The 24,096-nt window shown below is 45.8% G+C and overlaps 1 protein-coding gene across 2 annotated transcripts in view; it reads right to left on the bottom strand.

Annotated features, from left to right (window-relative positions):
* LOC122810428 (zinc finger protein 638-like) overlaps positions 1 to 24,096 on the bottom strand; it is a 996,881-nt gene that overhangs the window by 166,486 nt on the left and 806,299 nt on the right. For both annotated transcript variants that reach the window (XM_044082041.1, XM_044082042.1), the window contains 2 exons: positions 21,700 to 21,768; positions 20,115 to 21,546 (listed from right to left, as the gene is read on the bottom strand). In XM_044082041.1, the coding sequence (XP_043937976.1) occupies positions 20,115 to 21,546; positions 21,700 to 21,768 (1,501 nt within the window). The remainder of the gene's footprint in view (positions 1 to 20,114; positions 21,547 to 21,699; positions 21,769 to 24,096) is intronic.

The following is a 24,096-nucleotide window of genomic DNA, read 5'->3' as shown; positions in this document are numbered from 1 at the left end:
TTATGTAAAATCTTACCATAACCATAGATGTCCCTCTCTTCCATGTTGCAGTATTCACCTTATGTGGGATTTTCCACCTCAAGCGATCTGACGTCGGCTCCTATACAAAAGCCTTTTGCCTGGCTGCTGTAGGTGCATGGGGACGTCACACACAGAGCCAGAAGCCAGGGTTCTTAAATGTGACGTCAGCACGCACAGACCTGAGAACCTGAAACCCAGAGGAGTGGCCTTTCAGAAGATCTAGATGTCAACAAGAGAGACAAATGCCCCTGCAAGGCTGAGCAGATAAGCCTTGGGGAATGGTAGCAGTGGCCAGGACCCAGACCTTGTAGGAAAGAATAGGGGGTATGGAGGGTGGGAAGGAATACTGCAACATGGAAGAGAAGGACATTTATGGTTATGGTAAGATTTTACACAACTATTCTGTGTCCTTCTATTCCAATGTTGCAGTATTCACTTTGGTGTCGGGGAGTACCACAGCTTAGTAGAAACGTGAGGAGGTTGCAGGATTGCCCTGGCAAAGCCTGTTCTGGCCCTGGAGAATTTGTCTAGTTTGTAGTGTTTGGTGAATGTGTGGACTGTAGACCAGGTAGCTGCTTCCAGGATGGAGGCTGTGTCCAGGCCCTTGAGAAAGGCCTTGGAGGTAGTTATGGCCCTGGTGGAGTGAGCCCTTACCACATGAGGTAAGGCTTTGCCATGGTATGAACAACAAGAGAGGATAGATTTCCTAATCCAACAGGAAATGGTTTGTTTTGAGATGGACTTGCCCAGAGCCCTGGGGTGAAAGGAGATAGTTGGTCAGACTTCCTGAAGCGCTTAGTCTTGTCTAAATAGATTTTCAACTGCTTGTGCACGTCCAGGGAATGACGGATTCTCTCTGTACTGTTGGCTGGATTTGGGAAGGTAGGTAGGTAGATGGATGGACTGGTTAAGGGACAGTTCATTAACAACCTTGGGCATAAAGTAAGAATTTGTGCATAAGGTAACTCTGTCATTATGGAAGGTGGTGTACGGAGGGCAGGCCATGAGGGCCTGTAGTTCTGACGCTCTTCTAGCAGAATAGCCACTAAGAGAATGTTTTTCCAAGTACACATTTGTAAGGAGGCCAAACTAGCCGGCTCAAAAGGAGGTAAGGTGAGTTTTTCTAAGACAAAGTTGAAGTCCCAGGGGGGAGGGATGGCTTTTCTTGGCGGTCTAATAGTGGCTGCAATTGTAAGCAGGCTGAAATGGCTGAAAGGTGGACTTTTACAGAGGAGCAAGTTAGTCCAGTCTTAATGAGATCACAAACATAGCTAAGGACTAGGGGTGGGTCTGCCTGCATAGGGTTCCTGTCCTTAAGATGACACCCTTTTTCGAATCTTTCCCATTTGTAAAGTTGCGTCTTTCTAATAGTTGGTTTCCTGACCTCCCTAAGGATAGAAAGCATGCCCTCAGAGTAAAGCTGTCTGAAAGGGACTAGAAATTGATCATCTCAAGTGTTAGGTTGAGCATTTGTAGCTGAGGGTGAATGAGAGATCCTTTCTGCTGTGACAGAAGGTCCACCTCGTGGGGTAACTTGTGGTGACTGCCCTTGGGTAAAGAGTGAAGAAGGGGGAACCAGTGTTGCCTTGGCCAGTAGGGAGTCACCAACAAGATTTTTGGTTGGTCCTTCTTGATTTTTAGAACGACCTTTTGTATTAGTGGGAAGAGGGCAGGGAAATGCATACAGACCATTCCCTTCCAAGGAAAGCTGAAGGCATTCACTCTATAGGCTGGAGTGCGACCCCTGCTGCAGAATTTGGCTAGCTGTCTGTTCTGGGGGGAGCAAACAGTTCCACTTCAGGGGTGCCCCATCGGTGGACTGTGTCTAGAAAGGTGTCTTGTTTAGCATCCATTCGTTAAGTTGAGAGGATGTTCTGCTGAGCAAGTCTGCTGGTTTGATTTCCTGAGAGGGGATGTAAGAGGCCTGCAGGAAGAGGTTTTGTTGGGTGGCTAACTCCCAAATCTGTCGGGTTATCCTGCATAGCAGGTAGACTTTGGTCCTTCCTTGTTCGTTCAGGTACCACATGACTGGTATTGTCTGTGAGAATGTGAAGCAGGCCTGGTTGGAGGATGGGTAGAAAGGCCTGAAGGGCCAGCAAGACTGCAGTCATCTCCCTGATGTTGATGTGTTGCTTTCGAAGGGGTGGATTCCAAGATTCTTGGACCCTGTAACCCTTCAGAGTTGCTCCCCCCAACCAAGATCTGATGCTTGTGTGTGCATGGAGTAGGTAGGTGGGGAGCTGTAGGGGGATGCCTGGGTTTTGGAGGATTTGTTGAATCCACCACCTCAATTCTGTCTTTAGGCAGGTTAAAAGGGGAGAAAATCCACTGAAGCACTAGACTCCAAACAGCAGCAATAGTTCCAACAACTTTATTCAAGTGAGGAATAAAACATAAAACGTGTAAAAAGTACTGACAAGTACTAAAAGCTGAGACTGGCAAACGGACAAAAACAGAACTGTAGAATAAACAAGTAGGGGGATGCCTGGGTTTTGGAGGATTTGTTGAATCCACCACCTCAATTCTGTCTTTAGGCAGGTTAAAAGGGGAATTTGAGTGTCTATGGGGTGTCGGTGCCGAGACCATACATTCTTTAAGTACGACTGAAGTTTCCTCATGTGTAACTTGGCTAGGAGGAGCATGGGAATCGCGGCTGCTAGAAGTTGTAGGAAAGTACAGATGTGTACCTACCATAAATGTAGATGCTAGAGTGTATTCACTGTTGCAGTCATTATTCTTGGGTTATCCTGCTGGCAGGCTACCCGCAGTCGGCCCGAATTCCAAAGTCTAGGTCCGGTGTCGGTTGCTGTCGCCCCTTCCCTGACGTCAAAGCGCCAGGGGTATAAAAGATGCAGTAGACGCTATTTTATTCAGTTTGTCTCGCCGCAGATGTCAGGTGCCCCCAAAATGGTAGGCTATCAATTTGACCAATACTTATGCATGCAGCAAAATAAACATTTTCTTCACCTACAAGCAAACACACCACATAGGTTGTATAGGATAGATAAGTCCCAGCCAAGAAAAGGGGGATGGTGGGTGGGTAACCTGGACTGCAACAGTGAATACACTCGAACATCTACATTTATGGTAGGTACACAACTGTACTATGTTCGTGTTTCACTGTTGCAGTCATTACTCTTGGGTTGAATCCCAAAGCTGAGGTTGGGTGGCTGGGCCTAAATAGGATTAGGAGAGGCTATAAGGCCCAGCAGAACTGCAGTGGCAAAGCCTGCTCTGGATTTAGAGTAGAGAGGTAAATGGCAGTGCTTGGTAAAAGTGTGCACTGAACTCCAAGTTGCAGCCTCTAAAATGTCTTTGGTTGGTACTCCTCTGAGAAAGCTGAAGTGGCTGCTGCCCTGGTTGAATGAGGCCTAATGCCTTTGGGCATTGATTTGCCATGTTGTGAGTAGCAGAAATGAATGCAGTGGCCTATCCATTTTGAAATAGTCTGCTTTGAGATAGGTTTTCCTTGAGATCCTGCAGCCTATACCACTAAGAGTTGCTCAGTCTTTCTGAAAGCTTTAGTTCTGTCCAAGTAGAAGCATAGTTGTCTGTGCATGTCCAACGAATGCAAGAGTCTTTCACCCTTATTCTGTGGGTTTGGATAGAAGGTAGGCAAATGGATGGTTTGGTTAAGGGCCACACTGGACACTACCTTAGGCATAAATGTTGGGTTCGTCCTTAGAGATACACTGTCCGGATAGAAAATGATGAAATGTTCCACAGCCATGAGTGCCTGTAACTCTGAAATTCATCTTGCAGAGGTTATTGCTAGGAGCAGAGCTGTTTTCCAAGATAAGAACTTTAATTCAGCTGTACTGGCTAGTTCAAAAGGCGGCAGTGTGAGCTTTTCCAAGACAATTAAGGTCCCATGCAGGTATCGGGCTCTCCTAGGAGGTCTTATGTTTTTGGTCCCTCTGAGGTACTGCCTTAGCAATGGATGAGAAAAAATAGGTGGTTCCGTATTGTAATGAGCTGAAATGGTAGAGGCATGAATTTTAAATGATGAAAAGGACAGGCCTTTGTCGAGCATCTCAGTTAGGTATTGTAAAATCTGAGGAATATTAGGTACACACGTGTCAATTCCTTTTGCCATGGTTCCAAGCACAGAATATTTTCCATTTTTCTGCACAAGATTTTCTGGTAGTGGGCCTCCTGACCTCTAAAATAACATCCATCACTGCTTTAGAGACAGGTGTGTTTTGAATGGCTACATTATCTGCCATGCTACCAGACTTAGGGTCCTGAGTTGGCTGTGCAAAATCTGATTGTTTCGCTGGGTCAGTAAATGAGGAATTAGAGGCAATGTCCAGGCTGGGCCTGGAGACAAACTTTTTAGGATTGGGTACCAGTGCTGGCGTGGCCAGTCTGGGGCTATCAGAATCATTTTTGGCTTCTCTTGTCTGACCTTTAGGAGTACCTTGGGGAGGAGAGGCAGAGGAGGAAAGGTATATACTGTAAGGCTTTTCCAGCTGAATGACAGAGCATCCACCTTCCATGCTTGCTTGTGATAAGTCCTTGTGCAGAATCTCCGTTGTTGGCTGTTGTGAGGGGAGGCACATAGATCTATGTCTGGGCAACCCCATTCCTTTGTTATCATGCTGAAGACTTGTGGATCCAGTTTCCACTTGTGGGGATCCGTGAGGTTTCTGCCTAGTTCTTCTGCCAGAGTATTTTTCTTTCCTGGCAGGAATTGTGCTTGCAGGTGTACTTGTTAAGTCAATGCTGTGTTCCACAAAGTCATGGCTTGTCTGCAGAGGGGGTATTAATGCGTGCCTCCCTGCTTGTTTATGTACCACATGACTGTAGTATTGTCCATCCTTATCAGTAGTTGTCCTGGATGAAGTAGATCCTTGAAAGCTGTTAGGGCATTCTGGACAGCTAGCATCTCTTTTTGATTGATATGTAGATGCATTTGGCTTGTGGGCCATGTGCCCTGAATACACTTTCCTGCCATGTGGGCCCCCCAGGCATAATCTGATGCATCTGCTGTTATTGACTGCCTGGCTCTGGGTAGAGTGAAAGGCTGTCCCTTGTTGTGGTGACAGGTCTGTGCCCACCATCGAAACTCCTGTTGCAGGCAAGGAATGAGAGTAATTAATGTTTCCAGGTTTTGGCAATGTTGAGTCCAAACACTTTTTAGGTACCACTGAAGTTTCCCCATATGCAGTCTGGCATATGGAATTACCAGGATGCCATGAAGCCCAAAGCCTGCAGAATTTTTCTTGCAGATAACTGGGCCTTTGTTGCCAACATTTGGAAGTAGTCAGTTGCCTTTGTTTGCTGGCATTAGATAAGCCATCTGGGCAGTAGTATTTAAGCTTGCACCCAGGAATATTATCTCTTGAGATGGTACTAGTTTTGATTTATTTTCGTTTACTGTGTACCCTAGGCAAATTAACAATCTTTTTACAACGCCAGATGCTGTAGTAAAATGTCCTTGTTCTCTGCTTGTATAAGGCAGTCTAAATAAGGATATATTTGGATTCCTCTTTGTCTGCAAAATGCAATCACTGGTGCCAGGCATTTTGTGAAGACCCTGGGCGCAGTAGATAAGCCAAAGGGCAGTGCAGGGAATTGGTAGTGCATTTAGCCAGCTATGAATCTGAGGTATCTTCTGCAAGATTGTCTGATTGGGATATGCAGGTATGCCTATTTCAGGTCTAAAGTTACAAGCCAAGCCTTCTTGCCCAGCATGGGCAGAAGTTGCTGTAGAGTTAACATTTTGAATTTTGGAATGTCCAGAAATGTGTTTAGAATAGACAGGTCCAGTATTGGTCTCCAGGCTTTGTCCTTTCTGGGTACCAAGAAAAGTAGAGTAAAATCCTTGTCCGTGCTCTTGCTGTGGAACTTGCTGAATGGTCCTCATGTCCATGAAGGACGAAACTTGTTTTTGTGCCTCTGCCCATTGATTGTGTGGCAGGTCTGGCATACCTTTTGCCTTTGGCAGGGTCTGAAAGTGGAACCTGTAGCCCTGGGACACTATATTCAAGACCCATTTGTCCTGGGTGATCATATGCCAATTTTGAGAAAAAAGTGCTAGTTTCCCCCCTAAGGGGGCTGCCAAAAGATAAGTGATTGGTGTTGGCAGAAGCAAGTCATTGGGACTGTTTTCTGTGTGGCTGTGACTTGCCTTCTCCGGTTTTGGAGGTAGAGGCGCCCCACTGTTTGGGCCTGTATGAGCCCTGGGGCTGGGATCTGCCTCTGGGGCGTCTGTATCTGCCTCTTTGTGGCCTGACACTGGAAAGGACCAATTCTTTGTAGGCCAGTTCCTGCTAAATCCTGGTGGCTGTACCTGTAAGAAATCCTTTACTGTTTGCATAGATTTCGCTTTGTCCTCCATTTTCTTCAAAACCTCCTCTGCTTTAAGACCAAATAAAGTATCATGCTGTAATGGAGCATCTAATCATTTTGCTTTAACATGATCAGGCAGCTTCTGTTCCTTTAACCAAGCATGCCTCCTAATAACAGAACCCATAACTGCAGCCCTGCAAGAGGCCTCCAGAGAATCAAAACCACATTGCAATGTATGCTTTCCCACTTGTTCAGTTGCATGCAATAAATCCTGCATTTCCTTATTTTCTGCACAGTAAGAATTTGTCAACATTTTCTGTTTTAGCAGTGACATCAAGTATTGCTGATATTTAATCATATGAAATTGACAATTAAAAGCCCTCACAGCCAAAGTAGCAGAAGTGTAAATTTGTTTCCTCCATCTGTCTAGTGCCCTTGAATCCCTGTCAGAAGGGATAGGGTTTTTTGCAGTAGTAGCCTTGACCCATTTTGGACCCTGAGAAATAGTTTCTGGGTCAGCAGCAGGGTTTTATAAAGAAATTTATGTGAATCGGGAACCCTGTAGTATTTGTCTGGTTTAACAGGGGCTGGAGGTAGAGAGTCAGGAGTAAGACCGGACTCTGAAAATACATCTACAATGTCTAACACAGGGGGAATAGCAAGGGGCCTGTGCTGAGGTAGTAAAAGAAAATCTCTAAGCCTTTTCTTTGATTCTGAGTAATCTTGGCTCTCCCAGTAGAAGTGCTCCCTCATGGTATGCAGGGTTTCCCCAAAAGAATAATCCTCAGAAGGAGAGGCTGAAGGGATAGATTCTTCAGCATCAGAATCCTCATAGGGAGGAAGAGAGTATTCCCGTACAGAAGAGGAGTCAGAGGAAATGGAAACCTGATCTGAAGAGTCATAATCTCTCTCTTGCCTAGGCCTCTTGTCAGGAGGGGGATGGGAACCCCTGAGCAAGGTAATTAAGTCTTCGGCCATTTTAAGTATCTGTTTTTTAGGCATGGAAATCTGTACTGGTGAATGCTGTAGTTGTTTCTTTGTCTTTAAAGCTGCTTTAGTCTTTGCTTTAGAAGATGAAGTAGTCTTTACATATAACTGTGTAGGCCTGAAAACACTCTCAGAAGTCAATGCCTGCTCAGCGGCTCCAGACCATTCTGAGGGAATGGTTTCCGAGTGAGAGAGTGTGTGGTTTGTCCTGTGGGAAACAGGCTCTCATTAAGTCGGATCTTATTCTGCATCCCAGGAAAACTTTGTCCGGCTGCTGTTGCAGAGAGGATTTTGGAAGATTGAGGGTGAAACCCAAATTGTGCAGGGTGGTCATGGTAAATTTTAGGTGGTTCAGGAGCAAGGATTCTGATTCGGCTAGGAGGAGGACGCCATCCAGGTAGAGGTATATTTGGATGCCCTTGGTTCGACAGAATGCAATGGCAGGGGCCAGGCATTTTGTGACCACCCTTGGAGCAGTAGATAAGCCAAAGGGCAAGGCTGTAAACTGAAAATGTGAGGAAATACCAGTAGATCTAATGAATGTCCTGTGTGAGGGCATGATAGGAATGTGGAGATAAGCTTCTTTTATGTCCAGAGTGATCATAAAGGCTTGGGGTGGAATCAGTGGCAAGAGGGTTTGCCGAGAGAGCATTCTGAAGGATGGGACTTTCAGGAACCTGTTTAGGTAAGAGAGGTGTAGAATGGGTCTCCAGGGACCCTCCTTTTTTGGAAGGAGGAATAAACGGGAATAGAATCCTTTTCCTTCTTGGCCCTTGGGGACTGGTTCTATTCTTCCCAGGGCAAGGAGTTGTTGTAGAATAGTTGGGAGAAGGTGTAGTTGGTTTTTTGGTGGGAAAGGAATCTTTTTTGGATGTGGTCTTTCTTCCCAAGATAGGTAAGTAGCCTCTTTGAATGCTGGAAAGGACCCATTGGTCTGTGGTTATTGATTTCCAGAAGGGGAGGCAGTGGGGGAGACGGGCGGATAAGGGAAGAAGGGCAAAGCAGTCTCACAAAGGAGGGCCCTCTTCTGCCAGGAAAGGACTGTTTGGGGGGAGGGGGGTCATTAGGTCTGGAGTAAGGTTGTCTCCTAGATCCTCTTCTTTGTCTCGAGGTAGATGGCTGAGAAGAGGGCAGTCTCCTGATGAAGGAAGTTTTGGCAGGGCAATTCCTGTAATACTTTGGGAAGAGAGAAACTGGCAAGTGTTTTATGTCTTGCAGCTCTGCTTTTCTCTTGCAAGTTTCTGAAGAGATCAGCTGAGTTTTTTTCCGAAAAGAAGGTTGTGGTCCAGTGGAGCATCCATGATTTTAGTTTTAAAATCCTCTGGGAGAGGTTGTGAGCGTAGCCACGAATATCTGAGTAGGGCAGATGCAGAAGCTGCAGCTACACCTGGAGTGTCTGGCTACTTGGGTAGCTAGGGAAAGCTTTGAAGCAATGTCTGATTTAGAAGGACAGTCTGGAGTAGAGGCTAGCAGGGTAGAGGCTTGAAACACTAAGTCCAAAGCATATCTTACCATGTGCGTTTGACAGTTAATGGTGCTGAAGGCAAAGGTGGACGAGGTATATACTTTCTTTAGTAGCCTGTCCATGGTTTTACTGTCCTTATCAGTGGCCAGGAGAGAGGCAGGGAGTTGTCTGGATGGTCTGTCAGGGGTGACAGCAATAACAGCTGTATCTGCTAGATGAGGTTTTACCAGGAATTTTTGATCATCTGATACCTTATAAAACCTGCCTGGTCTTTTGGGGGCTGGTGGCTGAGAGTCAGGGTTCTTACTGAGTTGAAAGCATCCAGGAAAGCTGGGAGAACAGGAGGTATAGCAGAGGGAGAGGGAAATTCCAGTTGCAGAAGTTCAAAGTATCTCTTCTGTGTGTCAGACATAAGGGTAGAGTCCTACTTAAAATACTCCCTCATTTTAGTGATAGTCTCCCCAAAAGTTAAGTTTTCTTGGGGGGGGTGAGTCCCCTTCTATGGAGTCTTCATCTGGAGAACAGTAGTCGAGAGGTGAAGCAATTTGGCTTACATAAATTGATTCCGCAGAAGAAGAATCATTGAAAATGCTGATCTTCTTCTAAAGGAGGTAGGAGGGGAAGAAGCAGGGGCTGGGTGAGGACTGAGCACAGGGATGGAAGTAGGAGGAGGGCCTGAGGGCCTAAAGGCCATGAAGGCTTGCATGACAGAGTTGGTGAAAGACTGCCAATCCGCCTGAGTTTCAGAAGGTGTAATGGTATGTTTTTTCTTGGAGGGTGTAGGCCTAGTTGAAGAGATGGAATAGATGCCAGGCCTGGAGAAAGAGAGGAGTCGGTCATCCAGCAAGCAGTTCCCCCTCAACGTCAGTTGTGGCCGATGGCTGAACAGAGTCCGCGGATGTGCCTTCCATGCCTGACGAAGCGGCTACCTCAGCGGGAACAGTCAAAGCCGACTGAGAAATCGGACGTTCCTCAGCCCCTAAATCAGAAGCCGGCGGGACTTCCATAAGCAGAGTGGCAGTAGGAAGAGGACTGGAAATTTTGGGCTTCTTCCTTGGCGGTTCTAGATCCATCCTAAGGGCTAGACACTTGAGACGCTGATTTTTGAGGTACAAGTTAATGCGGCCAGACGACTGCGGAGAGTCTTAGGCACGAGGGACTTACAAATGGAACACGACGTATGGTCATGCTCCTTGCCTAGACAAAATCCGCACATGTGCATGTCTTTGTATGATATCTGCCGTCCGCAGCTACATTTGCATTTTTTTAGCTGACATCGGCCAGGAACTACAGCAAACCAAGCACAAGCAAAGACACTAGGAAAACAAGAAAAAAAAAAAACAACGGGGTACTTATCTTTCTGAAGAAATCATTGGAAGGAGCTGGATGATCTAAGTGACGACGTCTGCAGCTGAAAAGTTCTGGGGTCTGTGCGTGCCGATGTCACATTTAAGGACCCTGGATTATGACTCTATGTGTGACGTCCCACGCACCTACGGCAGCCAGGCAAAAGGCTTTTGTATAGGAGCAGACTTCAGATCGCCTGAGGCAGAAAATCCCACACCAAAGTGAATACTGCAACATTGGAATAAGACTTCTGTTTGAAATGTGAGGACAATTTCATTCTGTCAAAAGGCTTAGTCTGCACCCACTGGAAGTTAGAGTGCAAACTTCCTGAGCGTCACTGAACTGAATGAGTTAAGAACACACAATCAGACTTAAGACACAAAGTAAAGCTGTGATACGAGTTTCCATAACTGTAGCTGTTCAAGTATACTCACTGTTGCAATAACTCTAGAGACTCTTCTGCCACAGCAGGACTGACAGTTGACCCAACTTCCAGAGTTTTCCACTGCTATCCTTCCTGGCTGAGTGCAGGCCTCCCAGCTGAAGGCATTGGTGGCATAACATGGACAAATGTCTGCACCTTTGCTGGTTCTTTTTTAACCCAGGTAAGCTAAACTGTAATGGTATGGTGCGCCATTGTACTAGTTACCCCTAGCAGTAAGGATTCACCAGGGAAACGGTCCAACATGAAAATTACAAAGCTGCTTCTCCAGGTTATAATGGAACCCTGAAGAAAGAAGGCATTTGGTCAAGGGAACAGAAAAGGGGAGGGGGATCAACTATTTATTTTTCCATATATGTGGAAGGATGTCCACAAAGTCTGAAGAGATAGGAGACTGACACAGAAGGAACCGATACTTCAATAGTAATTATGCTCCAACACAGAGTACAATGCACCTTTTGGAATTACCTCACAAGACATCTGCAGCAGCTGGAAAGGCCAGAGAAGTACCTCACAGAGAGTATCACTGGCCTCAAACAGATGCCATACACGGACAGTCTCAAAAAATTCCAGCTTTACTCTGTAGCATATCGCCTACTCAGAGGAGATCTCTGCCTAACATATAAAGGTATGTTAAACCCAGAGTTGTTGGACATGCTACACCTAAAGAAATCCTAATCCCTCCGAGCTACGAGCGCTAGGGACATAAACCTCGTCACCACAACAAACAGGGCATGCTGGAGGGATAGATTCTTGTCCCAGAGACTTCCTATACTCTGAAACAAGCTACCCATCTATGTCAAGTAAAGTTCCTCATTAGCACTCCAAGAAAAATCTTGATGAGTGGATGGGAAATACACCCCCGGGATCACTTCTGTGGCTCTGCTCGATAGTGGTATAGGAAATTAACTTTCTTGGGTGGCGTAAGCCAGGGAACCTTGTTGGCTAGGCTTACTTAGGCCCTTGGGCCGATTAGCCTAGTACCTACCTATGAACATCTACAATTAAGACAAGTTCCAAACATAACTCTGCTAGGCTCATCAGATAATTCACTGCTAGAATAGTGACAGCTTACAGACCTTTTGATGGCTGGCACTGCAAAGAGCATTGCTTAGATTCCCTGCAGAATCGTGAAACTCTGGTTACAATACTCAATGTTTGGAAAAAAAATGTGGATGGATTTACAAATAGCTACCTCTACTTATAGGGCAGCAGAAGCAGGATGTATTGTAAAACTAAGCAGACACTTGGGGGGGGGGGGTCCCAAATGTAGAACTCACCTTGAAGAACTACTTAGGCAAAATGCAAAACAGAGAAGGATCTCATGGCAGATAAGCTGAAACAGCTGATCTATGCATTTCGAAATAAGCATAAGACAATTCCATTTTGTGAAGATCTGATACGTATGCAAGATCAATGACATGCTGGACTTGGACCTGACCTCTCCTGAAGCATCAAACCAAATCTTTTCCATTCAGCTAGGTATGACTTCCTTGTGTTTGGTTTTCTAGTCTCCCTCAGAAGAGAACAGACATCTCCTAAAAACATATGTATGAAAAGGATGACAGCCAAATCATCAACAGTGTCAGCCTTAGAATCCTTAGGTCAGGATGTACACATGATAATTTCTTCTGAGCCAAGAGGTTCACATGCTGAGGCCACAGGACTGGCGCTGTTCTTAATTTCAGTACAATGGTGAACCAATGTTATCTTGGCCAAAACAGCGACCGGTGGCATTTTTGGACTGTTCTTCACACCTTCTGTAAGACCCAGGGGATTATCACAGGGAAGGTGCAGAGAAAAAAACCTGCTCAGGTTATGAAAAAGGCATCTGTTGCATGGAAACGAGTGCTTGTTTCCTGGTGAAAAAGACCATTCGCTGTTCATTTTCTGAACAAGTTAAAAAGTCTAATCCACTTGTATACCAGTTCAAGAAATACATCCCTGTGTAACATTCATTAATATCAGTTCATTTTGGCACTGCACATGCTGAGGAAAGATGGTGAATGTAAGCCACCTGGACAGACTGTTTTTTGAGTGAACACCATACAAGTTGAAAACCTCAGTTTTGGGATCTGAAGCATCCTCATGCACCAATGATGGGGGGGGGGGGGGGACACAGGCCTCACCCTCCAACATCAAAATACAAACATTGAAACCAGACACCCACGTGGAGAGGTCTGGTTCTAACCAGTGGCTGGAGGATTTTGTCCTGGGAGGACATGTCATCCAAGCATGTATCGGCCTCAAGGACAATGCCAGAGACCTTGGTCTAGTCTGCAAATATTAGGGTCAGAACCTGTAAAAGTACCTTTCTAGACCCAACGCCCTTGAGCCTATGGAGGTCTTTGGTGTCTAAATACTGCTCGTTTACATCTTTTTTGCATGGGCACTTATTTCTGTGAGTTGTCTGATACCACAGCAGCCTTACCCAAGATGAGCAGCTTTTTAGTGATCTCCTTGAAGTGAGCACAGGGAGGGCAGCTAAGCATATTATGCTTAGGCATGAAACAAAAACGGTCTGGAAGACTATGTGAAGTCTAATTCCCACACTAAACGCCTTTTTTATCTTCAGCTTCTGAGATCTGTACATGCCTTCCCTGAATAACTTAGAAGTTATGTACTCACCATAACGTTCCATCTGAGTAGGTGTATTCATTTGTCTGCAACCTGTGGGTTATGGATCCGATATCGGATCCGAACCGGCATGGTTTTCCAGCTATGGATCCAAGCTCTCAGCTCCTCCCCTCACCCATAATGCCCTGCTCTACCCTCATGACCTCAGATCGAGTTTGCCAACAGCAACAACACCCTGAAAAGGGTAACAGATAATATGCAGGAAACTGAAAGGCCAGGGGGATAGGAGGGCGGGATGGTTGCAGGCAAATGAATACACCCACTCAGATGGAGCGTTATGGTGAGTACATAACTTCTAAATCTGAAGTAGGAGATTCATTTGTCTGCAACCTGTGGGACAGAGTCCCCAGCTACCTGAATCTTGGGCGCCATCATGGAAGGATATTCCGAGCACCGGAGCCAAAGGATGCTCTACCCTAGATGCAAGATCCAACTTATAGTGGGAGATAAAAGTATGAGATGAAGCCCACGTGGCTGCTGCACAAATATCATCTAGAGGAATCCTAGCCTTGAAGGCTGCCGAGGTAGATACTGACCGGGTTGAATGGGCATGAACACCCTCCGGTGCGGCCTTCCTGAAGCTTGATAAGCCAATAAGATGCACTGTGAAATCCAGCGGGACAGAGAAACTTTAGAAATTGGCTTGCCCAAATTAAATTTTGCAAAGGAAATAAACAACTGGTCGGATTGCCTATGACCAGCCGTCCTGTTTAGATAAAATCTAAGTTGCCTGTGGACATCTAATGAGTGAAGCTTATATTCACCTTTGTTCTCATATTTAGGGAAGAAAACAGGGAGGTTAATGGACTGGTTAATGTTTGCTTCAGAAGCAACTTTAGGAAGAAAGGACGGGTTGGTCCTGAGGTAGACACGGTCCGGATGAAATACCAAGTAAGGAGGTTTAGCTGATAATGCTTGAAGCTCTGAAACTCTCTTGGCCGATGTAATGGCTACCAAAAAGGCTGTCTTGTAAGACAAGAATTTGAGATCCACCGTAGCCGCTGGTTCAAAAGGGGGGGCGGTCAAGGCCTGGAGAACCAAAGAGAGGTCCCAAGGAGGAACCGCTTGTTTTACATGGGGCCTGAGAAGAAAAGTACCTTTAAGGAAAATTTTACACAATTTGGCTGACATAAGAGGATTAGAGTCATGGCCAATGTGATAATGAGAAATTGCCGCCAGTTGTACTTTGACTGTGGAACTGCTGGCACCATCGTTAAAAGAGTGGTTAGAAAGTCAAGCACTAAAGGGAGAGGAACCGTGAAGGGATTCAGGCCTTGCCGCTCCGCCCACAAAGAAAACCGTTTCCACTTGCTGTGGTAGACCTTTCTAGTGGACGGTTTATGAGCTGCCACCAGAATTGCCTTAACAGGTGACGAAATACCGGGAGTCCTGATCAAGAGTGGAACTGGAGCAGCCAAGCGGTCAGCTTCAGGTTGTCCAGATTCGGAGGAGGTATGCAGGATGGATGGGATATCAGATCCGGAATGGGATCTAGAATCCAAGGAGGATTCACCGAGTGAGACCTTAGGAAGGGGAACCAGATCTGTTGAGGCCAAAACGGAGCAATGAGAATCATTCTGCAACCCACCCGAGAGGCTTTCTGAAGAACTTGGAGCATCAGAGGCAAGGGTGGATAAGCATACAGAAGACCGGGTGGCCAAGCATGCACCAGAGCGTCTCTCGGGGAACCTCCGGGAAGAGGTATCAGAGCGAAAAAACTGTCGCACTTGGTGTTTGAGGGAGAGGCAAAAAGATCGCATGAAGGAGTTCCCCACCGTGCGAATATGCGTTCCGCTACTCGACAATTGAGAGACCACTCGTAAGGGGTCAGAATGGTGCGACTGAGCTTGTCCTCTAGGATGTTGGACCGACCCGGAATGTGCGTTGCTATTAGAAAGCGGTTGGTGGAGATTGCCCATTCCCAAACTCTCATAGCTTCTCGACAAAGAGGGTAAGACCTTGTTCCCCCTTGCTTGTTGATGTACCAGACCACAGACATGTTGTCCGATTGAATCGCAATTGTTCCCAAGGGAAGAAAGTCCTGAAGTGCTAGCAACGCTAAGAGCACTGCTCTCATCTCTAGAACGTTGATATGCAGTAAGGTCTCTGAATCGTTCCACGTGCCTTGGACGGTCCGGCCCAAAATACCCCCACCCGAGGCGGAGGCGTCCGTGGTCACCGTGGCGAGAGGGAGAAGCACAAAATGGGCGGCCTCGTGGAGAACTGGGGAGTGAAGCCACCACAAGAGGGACCGCTTGCAAGCCTTGCTGATCGCAATGGGATGATGCATAGGGAGAGCAAGGTAAGACCACTGTACTAAGAGAGTCCACTGTAGGATGCACATTGAGCCTGGCAAGAGGGAGAAGTGCTATAGCAGGCGCCATGGACCCTAGAGCCCTCAGGACCAACTCCGCCAGAACAGAACTTGAGTGGAGAATGGCCCGCACCTGGAGCTGCAGATTTTGAACTCTGTCCGCAGTGAGGAAGGCTCGTAAACTCCTTGTGTCTAGCCTGGCCCCTATAAAATCTAAGAGCTGAGTGGGCGCCAGGTTGGATTTCTTTGTATTTATTGTAATGCCCAGAAAAGGAGCAAGATGGAGAAAGGAGTCTCGTGCCAATAATAGTAGATGCCTTGTTGGGGCGGTAAGAAGCCAGTCGTCCAGGTAGGGAAAGACCTGCACCCCCTGAAGCCTCAGGTGGGCCGCTACCACTGCTAATACTTTGGTGAACACCCTGGGGGCTGTGGTGAGACCAAAGGGAAGGACCCGGAACTGGTAGTGACTGGCTCCCAGCCGGAAGCGGAGGAACCTCCTGGAGCGCCTGTCCATCAGGATGTGGTAGTACGCGTCTTTGAGGTCTATCGAGCACATCCAGTGATTTTCTCCCAGAAGGGGGAGAATAGATTGCAGAGTGACCATTCGGAATTTTTCTTTGGGGACTGCCAGATTCAAGAGAGAAAGGTCTAGAATTGGTCTTAGTTCCCCCATCTTCTTTGGCACTAAAGAACCTGGAGTAGAACCCTGATCCGATCTGGTCTGGGGGACGGGCTGGATGGCTCTTTTCTTTAGCAGATGGCCAATTTCTGCCAAAGCGGCCTCCCGTTGACCGGGTGGAACGTCTGGGAGGGACTTCAACTTTGGAAAGTGAAGAAAGGGGATGCGATATCCTCTGGATATGATTTGGAAAACCCAGCGGTCTGATGTTATGGACTCCCATGCCGCTAGGTGCCCCGAAAAACGTCCCCCGACTGCCTCCAGAGGGGGGCATGCGGGCAACCCCTCAGGGTTGCTGCGCGGGCCGTTCAGAGAAAGGTTCCCTGGACCCGAAGTTTCTGGGAGCCCCTCTGCCTCTAGGGCGGCGTCCTCCCTGTCCTCCTCTGCCACGGAAGGACTGGTTGTCCGGAGCAGGCTGGGACTGCTGCGACTTCCGGAACCACATCTTCTTCTGACCCTTTTGGTTCCTAGAGTAGGGCCTTTGGGGTGCAGAGAAGCAGATTCCGACGGCAGACAGCGTCTTCCCGTCCTTCTCGCTCTGGGTCAACGTTTCGCGAACGGTTTTGCCAAAGAGAGCAGAACCATCAAAGGGGGCATTTGCAAATGACGCTTTGAAGGGCTCAGAAAAATCGCAGTGACGGAGCCAGGCCTGACGTCTAGTGACTAGGCCTGCCCCTGCGGCTCTAGCGGCGCCTTCCGTAGCGTGGGAGAGTAGCCGCATAGAGGTATTAGTAACTGACCTAAGAGTGGCCATGCGGGTGGAGTGCAGCACCCTGTCCTCCTCCGACATGGACTCTGGGGGAGATGCAGCGTATTCTTTAATGAGATCTCGCTGCATCCTAATGACATGTGCCAAGTAGTTCAGCGCCCTTACCGAGAAGGTCGCTGAACTAAACATCCGCTTCCCCAAGCGGTCCATCATCCGAGACTCCTTGCTCGGGGGATGGACTGAGGGACTCTCCTGAGCAAGTTCCCTCTTGGTGGCCGCCGCCGTCAACATGGCATCTACCGGAGGCCCCTTACTCCAATGGGCACGGTCGGACGGTGGGCTAAGGATCCTATCGGGCCTCTTAGGAATTGGCTCCACGGAGTCCGGTTCCTTCCACGCCCTGGTGGTAATGAGGTCCACCAGGGGGTCGGCAGGAGGGGACACCCAAGAGGTAGACGGGCCAGCTTCAAATGCCTCCAAGAACACGGACTTGTCCGAGGAAGACTTGGTTGCAGACCACCCCCCCCTTATACGGAGCATTTCCATGATGTCTCCAAATGAGACATCCTCGGGGGGTGACCGTGGGGAGCCTTCCCCTTCCTCCAAGTCCGTGTCTTCCGTGAGAGACTCGGGGGAGTCAATGTGCCTCCTTTTGCACGTATGCTTGCGAGGGACATCCTCTGGGGGGCTGTCAGAGGACTCCTCGCAAGCAGCAACTTGTTCCATTGGAGCAACTTGGGGCACAGAAGCGGGCTGTCCCAAGGGCCGGATGGTGGAAGCCTGGCCCAGTGCAGAGGGAGCGCGGGACGGAGCCGAAACAAGTGCCGGGGGTCCAGAGACCCGCAACAGGGCCCTCTCCACTACATCAAACGCCGAAGAGGAACCGACCCCGACCAAAGGATGCGATAATCGGCCCCTCTGAAGAATGGATCGGAGCCGGCGCCGAAGCGCTCGGATCTGAAGGGACAGTGCGCTCCGACACGGACGGCGCCGAAGGAGCACTGATCCCACCGGATCCGAGGCTCGGATCCAGGCTCCGAGAGGTCGGATCCAATGCACTCGAGGGCAGGGTCGGATCCGAAGTACAAAGTACTATCGGCGCCGACCCACCCCCGGCTCCGAAGCTGCTCGGCTCCAGCTGCTCCGGACCCGGATAGCGGGTCGGAGAAGGAGCAATCGGTTTGAAAAAGGGTGTTGAGCTCCCCCCCAGAGGAGGGGGAGGCAAGAGCACTCCCATCTGCATCTGGGCCTGGATGAACCTTCTCATCATCCGGTCCAGATCAGCATCCAAAAGGCTATACGTGGATCTCGACGAGGCTACCGAGGTAGGCCTGGAGTGCCTCCTCGATAGCCTCGACGGAGATCGGGTCTCCTCCTCCTCAGGTCCCGGTGAAAAACACAGGAGACCGGAGCCGAAGGAGGAGACCGAGGACGGAGCCGGGAGAAGCCGCTTGGCTGGCGGGGCGAAACAGAGGTCTCGGCCCGCCGCTTATGGTGCTTCTCCCTCCGGTCCCTTTTTCTAGCATCCCTCTCCTCCGAACCAGAAACGGGAGGTTGAGTCCCAGGAGGAGGAGGGGGAGCAGAGGGAGTAACCAGAGGCACGGTTACTCTGGAAGGAGCGGAGGTCGGAGCAGAGTCCGGCGGTAAAAGGCCCGCCAAAACAAGCTTGGACCTCCGCTCCTTCAATGCCCTGGGGTTGAACCCTGCACAAATGGAACATCCAGATGTGAGGTGTTCAACCCCCAGGCATCTAACACACAGTGTGGCCATCAGCTGGGGAAAGCTTATGGCCACACTCGGAGCATTTACAAAATATAGACTTTGGTTGGTCTGCCATCCTAGTCTAACAAAGAAGTTACCAAAGTAAAGTAACTAAAAAACCAATACACACACAGGCCCAACACACACACTCTCTTGAACAGCGAGGGGAGGGATAAAACTTTTAGATTAACTCTAAAAAGAAAAAATATCAAAGGGGAAACCTACACTTTCACACAAAAAATCAATACAAACTTCAAATTTCTGAAATTTAACAATAAAACTACCACTTAGCTTGAGAGCTTGAGAAACAAATCCAGTCACCATGCGCGGCAAACGAGATCTGAGGTCATGAGGGTAGAGCAGGGCATTATGGGTGAGGGGAGGAGCTGAGAGCTTGGATCCATAGCTGGAAAACCATGCCGGTTCGGATCCGATATCGGATCCATAACCCACAGGTTGCAGACAAATGAATCTCCTACTTCAGATCTTATAATTATGTAACACAATCAAAAAAGTTAAGAAATTATCCACAATATTAACCTGAAACTGTGAAAGCCCAGTTTAACTGATGGAATTAGTGAAAGTCAGCATAACATGCATCCATTTGCACTTGTACTGTAGCAAGTAATAAGTAAAGATTGTGCATGAAGGTAGATGTTCGTCTTACACTAATGTGCTGACATTTTTGGGGGAGGGCGTCTGTCCAGCCAAGTGGTGGAAGGGTACAAAGCTCTAGCAGTTATGCAAGAGGTTGGATCCTTATAGGTTCATAGGTTCATACTAGGCTATCTGCCCTAGGGCATTTATAAGCCTATCCAGTGTGTGTTTGGCTTTCGCCACCCATTTTAAATGAATTTTGCTATGCCCTTTTTCGAGGTTAGTATACTGTGCCTCTGTCTAACTGACACAGAAGTGGTCTAGCAGAAGTTCCACTACTGTAGCAATGGACAATACAATAAACATTTGCTGACTGTGTATGCGTGACCACGCTTGCAGGACAGTCTGCTGGTTGTACTTTTACTCCAAATATGAAATCCCTGAACATTTTGCCAACCATGTACTGCTGACCAATGTAAGACCGGACAGTGGGCATCAAGGACACCCTCCCCACTAGGTCCTCAGAACTGGTTGGTACAAGTAAGGCGGTGTACGGGCTGGTGCTGTCCCCTACATGGGGCGTGCAGGAGGTTATGTCCTCCCATGCAAAACACACACAAAAAAGGATTTTTTAAATGTTTTCATCTGTTAATGAAGCCAAGTAACTTGCTTCTATGTTCTGCGATTTGGCATTTTTACAATTCAACTAATAAATCACATGTGTGTGTGTGTGTGTGTGGGGGGGGGGGTGTCTCCACAGACAGACTCACAAATACTGTGCATAGGGATGCATACAGAGAACTGTGGAATACAAAATACTAACTTTTTTGAACATGTACAGCAATATGTCATGATAATTACCTGGAGACTGTTTTCTCTTCGTTCCTCTTGCTCCAGTCGATGTTGTTGCTGTCATTTCCTTAACATTAGATGAGTCTTCCTTTATTTGGTCCTCTTCCACTGCTGAGGCTTCCAATTCTGCAATCTGGTCTTCATCATCTCCTCCTATCTCATCAACAGTGACAAAGTTCATGTCACCTTTTAAAGTGCTGAAAAAAGTACAAGCATCGTCATCATCTTCAGTATTTTCATCCAAAGTTCCAACGGGTTGTTCTTTTTTGTCACCTTGAGATTCACTAAATGGTAAAGTTACATTACATGCTGAAGTGTTCCCAGTGCCACTGGGCATATCTTTTATACCTGCTTTAAAGTCTTCAACCATCTTTTCAGATTTTTCAACATCAGCTGAAACAGGCAGCCTAACCACTGAGGAAGAGTCACCTTCTACTTGTATGTGAAGTTCCTTTTCTATTTCAGTGAGATCATCTGGCCCAACTTCATCTACAGTTACTAGTGTGCTTTCTTCATTATGGGGTCCTACAACTGCAGTTTCATTTGATAAAGATGAATCCTCTTCTCCAATCTCATCTAAAGTAACAAAAGAAAAGTCATCTACAGCAGCATCTGTACTTTTCTTTTTTTTGGAACGAGAATCGGAATTAATATCTTTGGTGTGAACTACCTTTTTCCCTTTTGGGGTTTCATGCTGTAACAGGGATTCCTTTTTAACAGCAGGGATAGAAGGTTGTCCAGCTTTTGAAACACCTATTTTTTGTGCATTAGACTGCAATGCTGGCAAAACTGGATCATTAGCAGATGCAGGTTTACTATCAGATGCATCCAGACTTTTTTCGTGTGGAAGAGACAAAGGAACACCTCCTGAAGAAGCATTACCAAGTTCATCTGCTTGCATCTGGAAGGAGTCATGTTTTATGGAAGCATGTACTGCCATACAAGAAGGAATGGAAGACAAATCTTCAGGAAGATCAGATCTCTTCTGTGTTAAGCTCTCAGATTTCAATGCATTTTCTTCTGATGCACTAGAAGAGGTACACAAGCCCTCAGAAATATCTTTTTTTTCTTCTGAACCAAAAGGATGCAAAGTACACTTTGGAATACCAGAACAACAAGGCAGAACACTTGAAATATCAGCATCCTTGTCTGAGTGGGCAGCAGGATACAAAGGTTCTTTTGCAGAACTGGAATCCACAGATGGCAACATTTCACCAGATGCCTTGACTTCACTTTTGTCATCAGTAGAATCTTTGGAAACACTACCTTCTTTTTTTACACCAGGCTGCACTAGTGACTCTTCTCCGACTGAAACAGAAGACGACTTCTCTGGGTCATCTACCACACTGACCCGGACTGAGGGCTCCTCTGTCTCATCACCAATTTCATCCACAGTCACATAGTCATCCAGATTAAATGAGAATGTTATTTCTTCAACCTTCTGTTGATAAAAATGAAAAAAAACATTACTTGTATTTAGCATAGTTTTGCACATAACTGTCAAGTCTCTCTGATGCATTATTTCACACCTTCCAAACTGTAAGCCCAGCAGCTTACTATTATAATGGATATCAAGACAAAGTAGAACAATTACCTGCTGAGCTCTGTGCAATTTACTGCTGTTGATGCTTTTTGATGTTCTGGTACTTCTTCCTGAAGAATGCTGAAAAAGCCCAAAGTACTTTATTTCAGAACTTATGCAGAGATTAGTTTAACGGACGAAAGTTTGTAAAATAAAACACACAAAACACTGATCTTCTGTACAACATATTTACAGAAGCAAGTCTAAGCTAACTGGCTAATCACACAAAAAGACCAACAGGTAAGCTATGCAGCACACTTAATTTTAACAGACAAGCTGCACAACTTGCTGCAAAGTCTTAACAGCCCACAATGTAAAACCTATGCACAAAAGCAAATGATCTGTTGTGGATGAAAGTAAAAAACTAACAGCATTAAAAAAAAAAGTATCAAACACTGATTAATGGACCGAATAAGACTAGAGAAAAGCTAGTTGTAACAATACCCAATGCAAATGAGAACTTCAAGACATAATGAATCAAGCAAGCAGTACTTGAACTCCTCCCACTGCATTACTCTCAATGTAGTTTTCAAAAGGAGTAACACCACTGTTTATACTGGGCATCAATAATTCCAAAGAAAAAATGAGGTGGGGGGTCCATCCAATCTACTTCTGAAGCATAATGTTACAATGCATTTGTTCAGCAGTGTTAAGTTACACAAATCTCAAGAGTCAGCATCCAGTCAAAATCCAAGTTAAGTAACCTGACTCAATAACAACCATTAAAAATAATGAACAAGTTCAACACTATAAAAGAATTTTAAAGCTAGAGACGACTGTACCCTATAACGCAATAGTAAAAGGTTCCATAATCTAATTTCTCAACAAGTTTCTCTTCAGGTCTGTATTAGAGTTTTGAGATTTCATTCATAAAGGTCTTTCCTTGTTAAGTACCGAGTTCTCAAATGCAAAATCTAAATTACTCATCAGAAAACCACTCTTAAAACATTTGATAAACAATCATCACTCTTAGAACATTTGAGAAAGAAACACGTACTTTCTAAAGAATTTGTCTCTTGTAAAAAGCAATCAAAAGCAGTAGTGGACCATGCGCCTTAACTTCCATGTTATACATACACACACACACATTTATACACACATGCATAATATATATATATATATATATATATATATACACACACACACATGCATATATATATATATATATATATATATATATATATATATATATATATATATATATATATATATACACACACACACACACACATGTATACACACATGCATTATACATATATATATATATATATATATATATACATATACATATATATATATATATACATACACACATGCATTTATACACATGCATATATATATATATATATATATATATATATATATATATATATATATATATATATATATACACACACACACACACACACGTGTAAGTATATATAGTGTGTGTACATCATATATATATTTATACTCATTATACACAAACATGTATACACACACACATGGATGCTCACTCAATTTTTGGACCACATTTTTTGACTGTTAGCATGCATAAACTAAATCCACAATCAAACTTTAGTTTGACCACACGTATTACAGAAATCAAGCACAACTTTGGGGTGTCTGGAAGCAATGGCCTGAATTACATCTTTAATGACCAAGTAAAATCCAAGAACTCCTCTACAGGGAATAAATGGAGCCAGCAAGCAAAAAAAAGTACCAAAAAGAAATCAAACAGGCTGACTCCGAACACAGGCAAGCAGAGCAGCAGCAAACATTGCACAGTTCCAAATAGACAACAGAGGAACAAGTAATCCAAAATCCAAACACAGAGAGAGCTGGAAATTGAATGGAAAATGAACTTGTAATATAAAAAATAAAAACAGATTACAGCTTTCACATAGAGCTTTTTCAGATATTTAGCAAAGCACAACACACACTGATGTTTAAACAGTATGACATAAGCAGACCTAGATCAAACTAACCAATAAAAGTGCTGGAATGTAAGTGAATTTAGTGCAGTCTACCAAAGAAAAGCCAAAGCAAGTAGAGAGCAATATACATAAAAAATATAAATATATAAAATAAAAAAACTATAAAAACAGTTATACTTTCTGCAATCTACGATACTTTAAAATAGGTTTAACAGAACCATGTTCATTCAGGTCAGGTTCACAATCAGAATCCATTTCAGCTTTACTTTCTCTGTTTTATTAATAAAGACTAGTTGTGTAAAATCTTACCATAACCATATATGTCCTTTCTCTTCTATGTTGCAGTATTCTAGGTGTAGGATTTCTTGCCCTCAGGTGACTTGTACGTCGGCTTCTATACAAAAGCTTCAGCTTGGCTGTTGCAGTGTGCGTGGGACGTCACACGTAGGGCCTTAAACGTGACGTCTGCACGCACAATCCTCAGAACATGAAG

Source organism: Protopterus annectens, chromosome 8.part1 (genome assembly GCF_019279795.1).
Source record: "Protopterus annectens isolate FY-2018-M chromosome 8.part1, PAN1.0, whole genome shotgun sequence".
NCBI classification, from domain to species: Eukaryota; Metazoa; Chordata; order Ceratodontiformes; family Protopteridae; genus Protopterus; species Protopterus annectens.
This window is presented reverse-complemented; position numbering and strand designations above follow the sequence as displayed.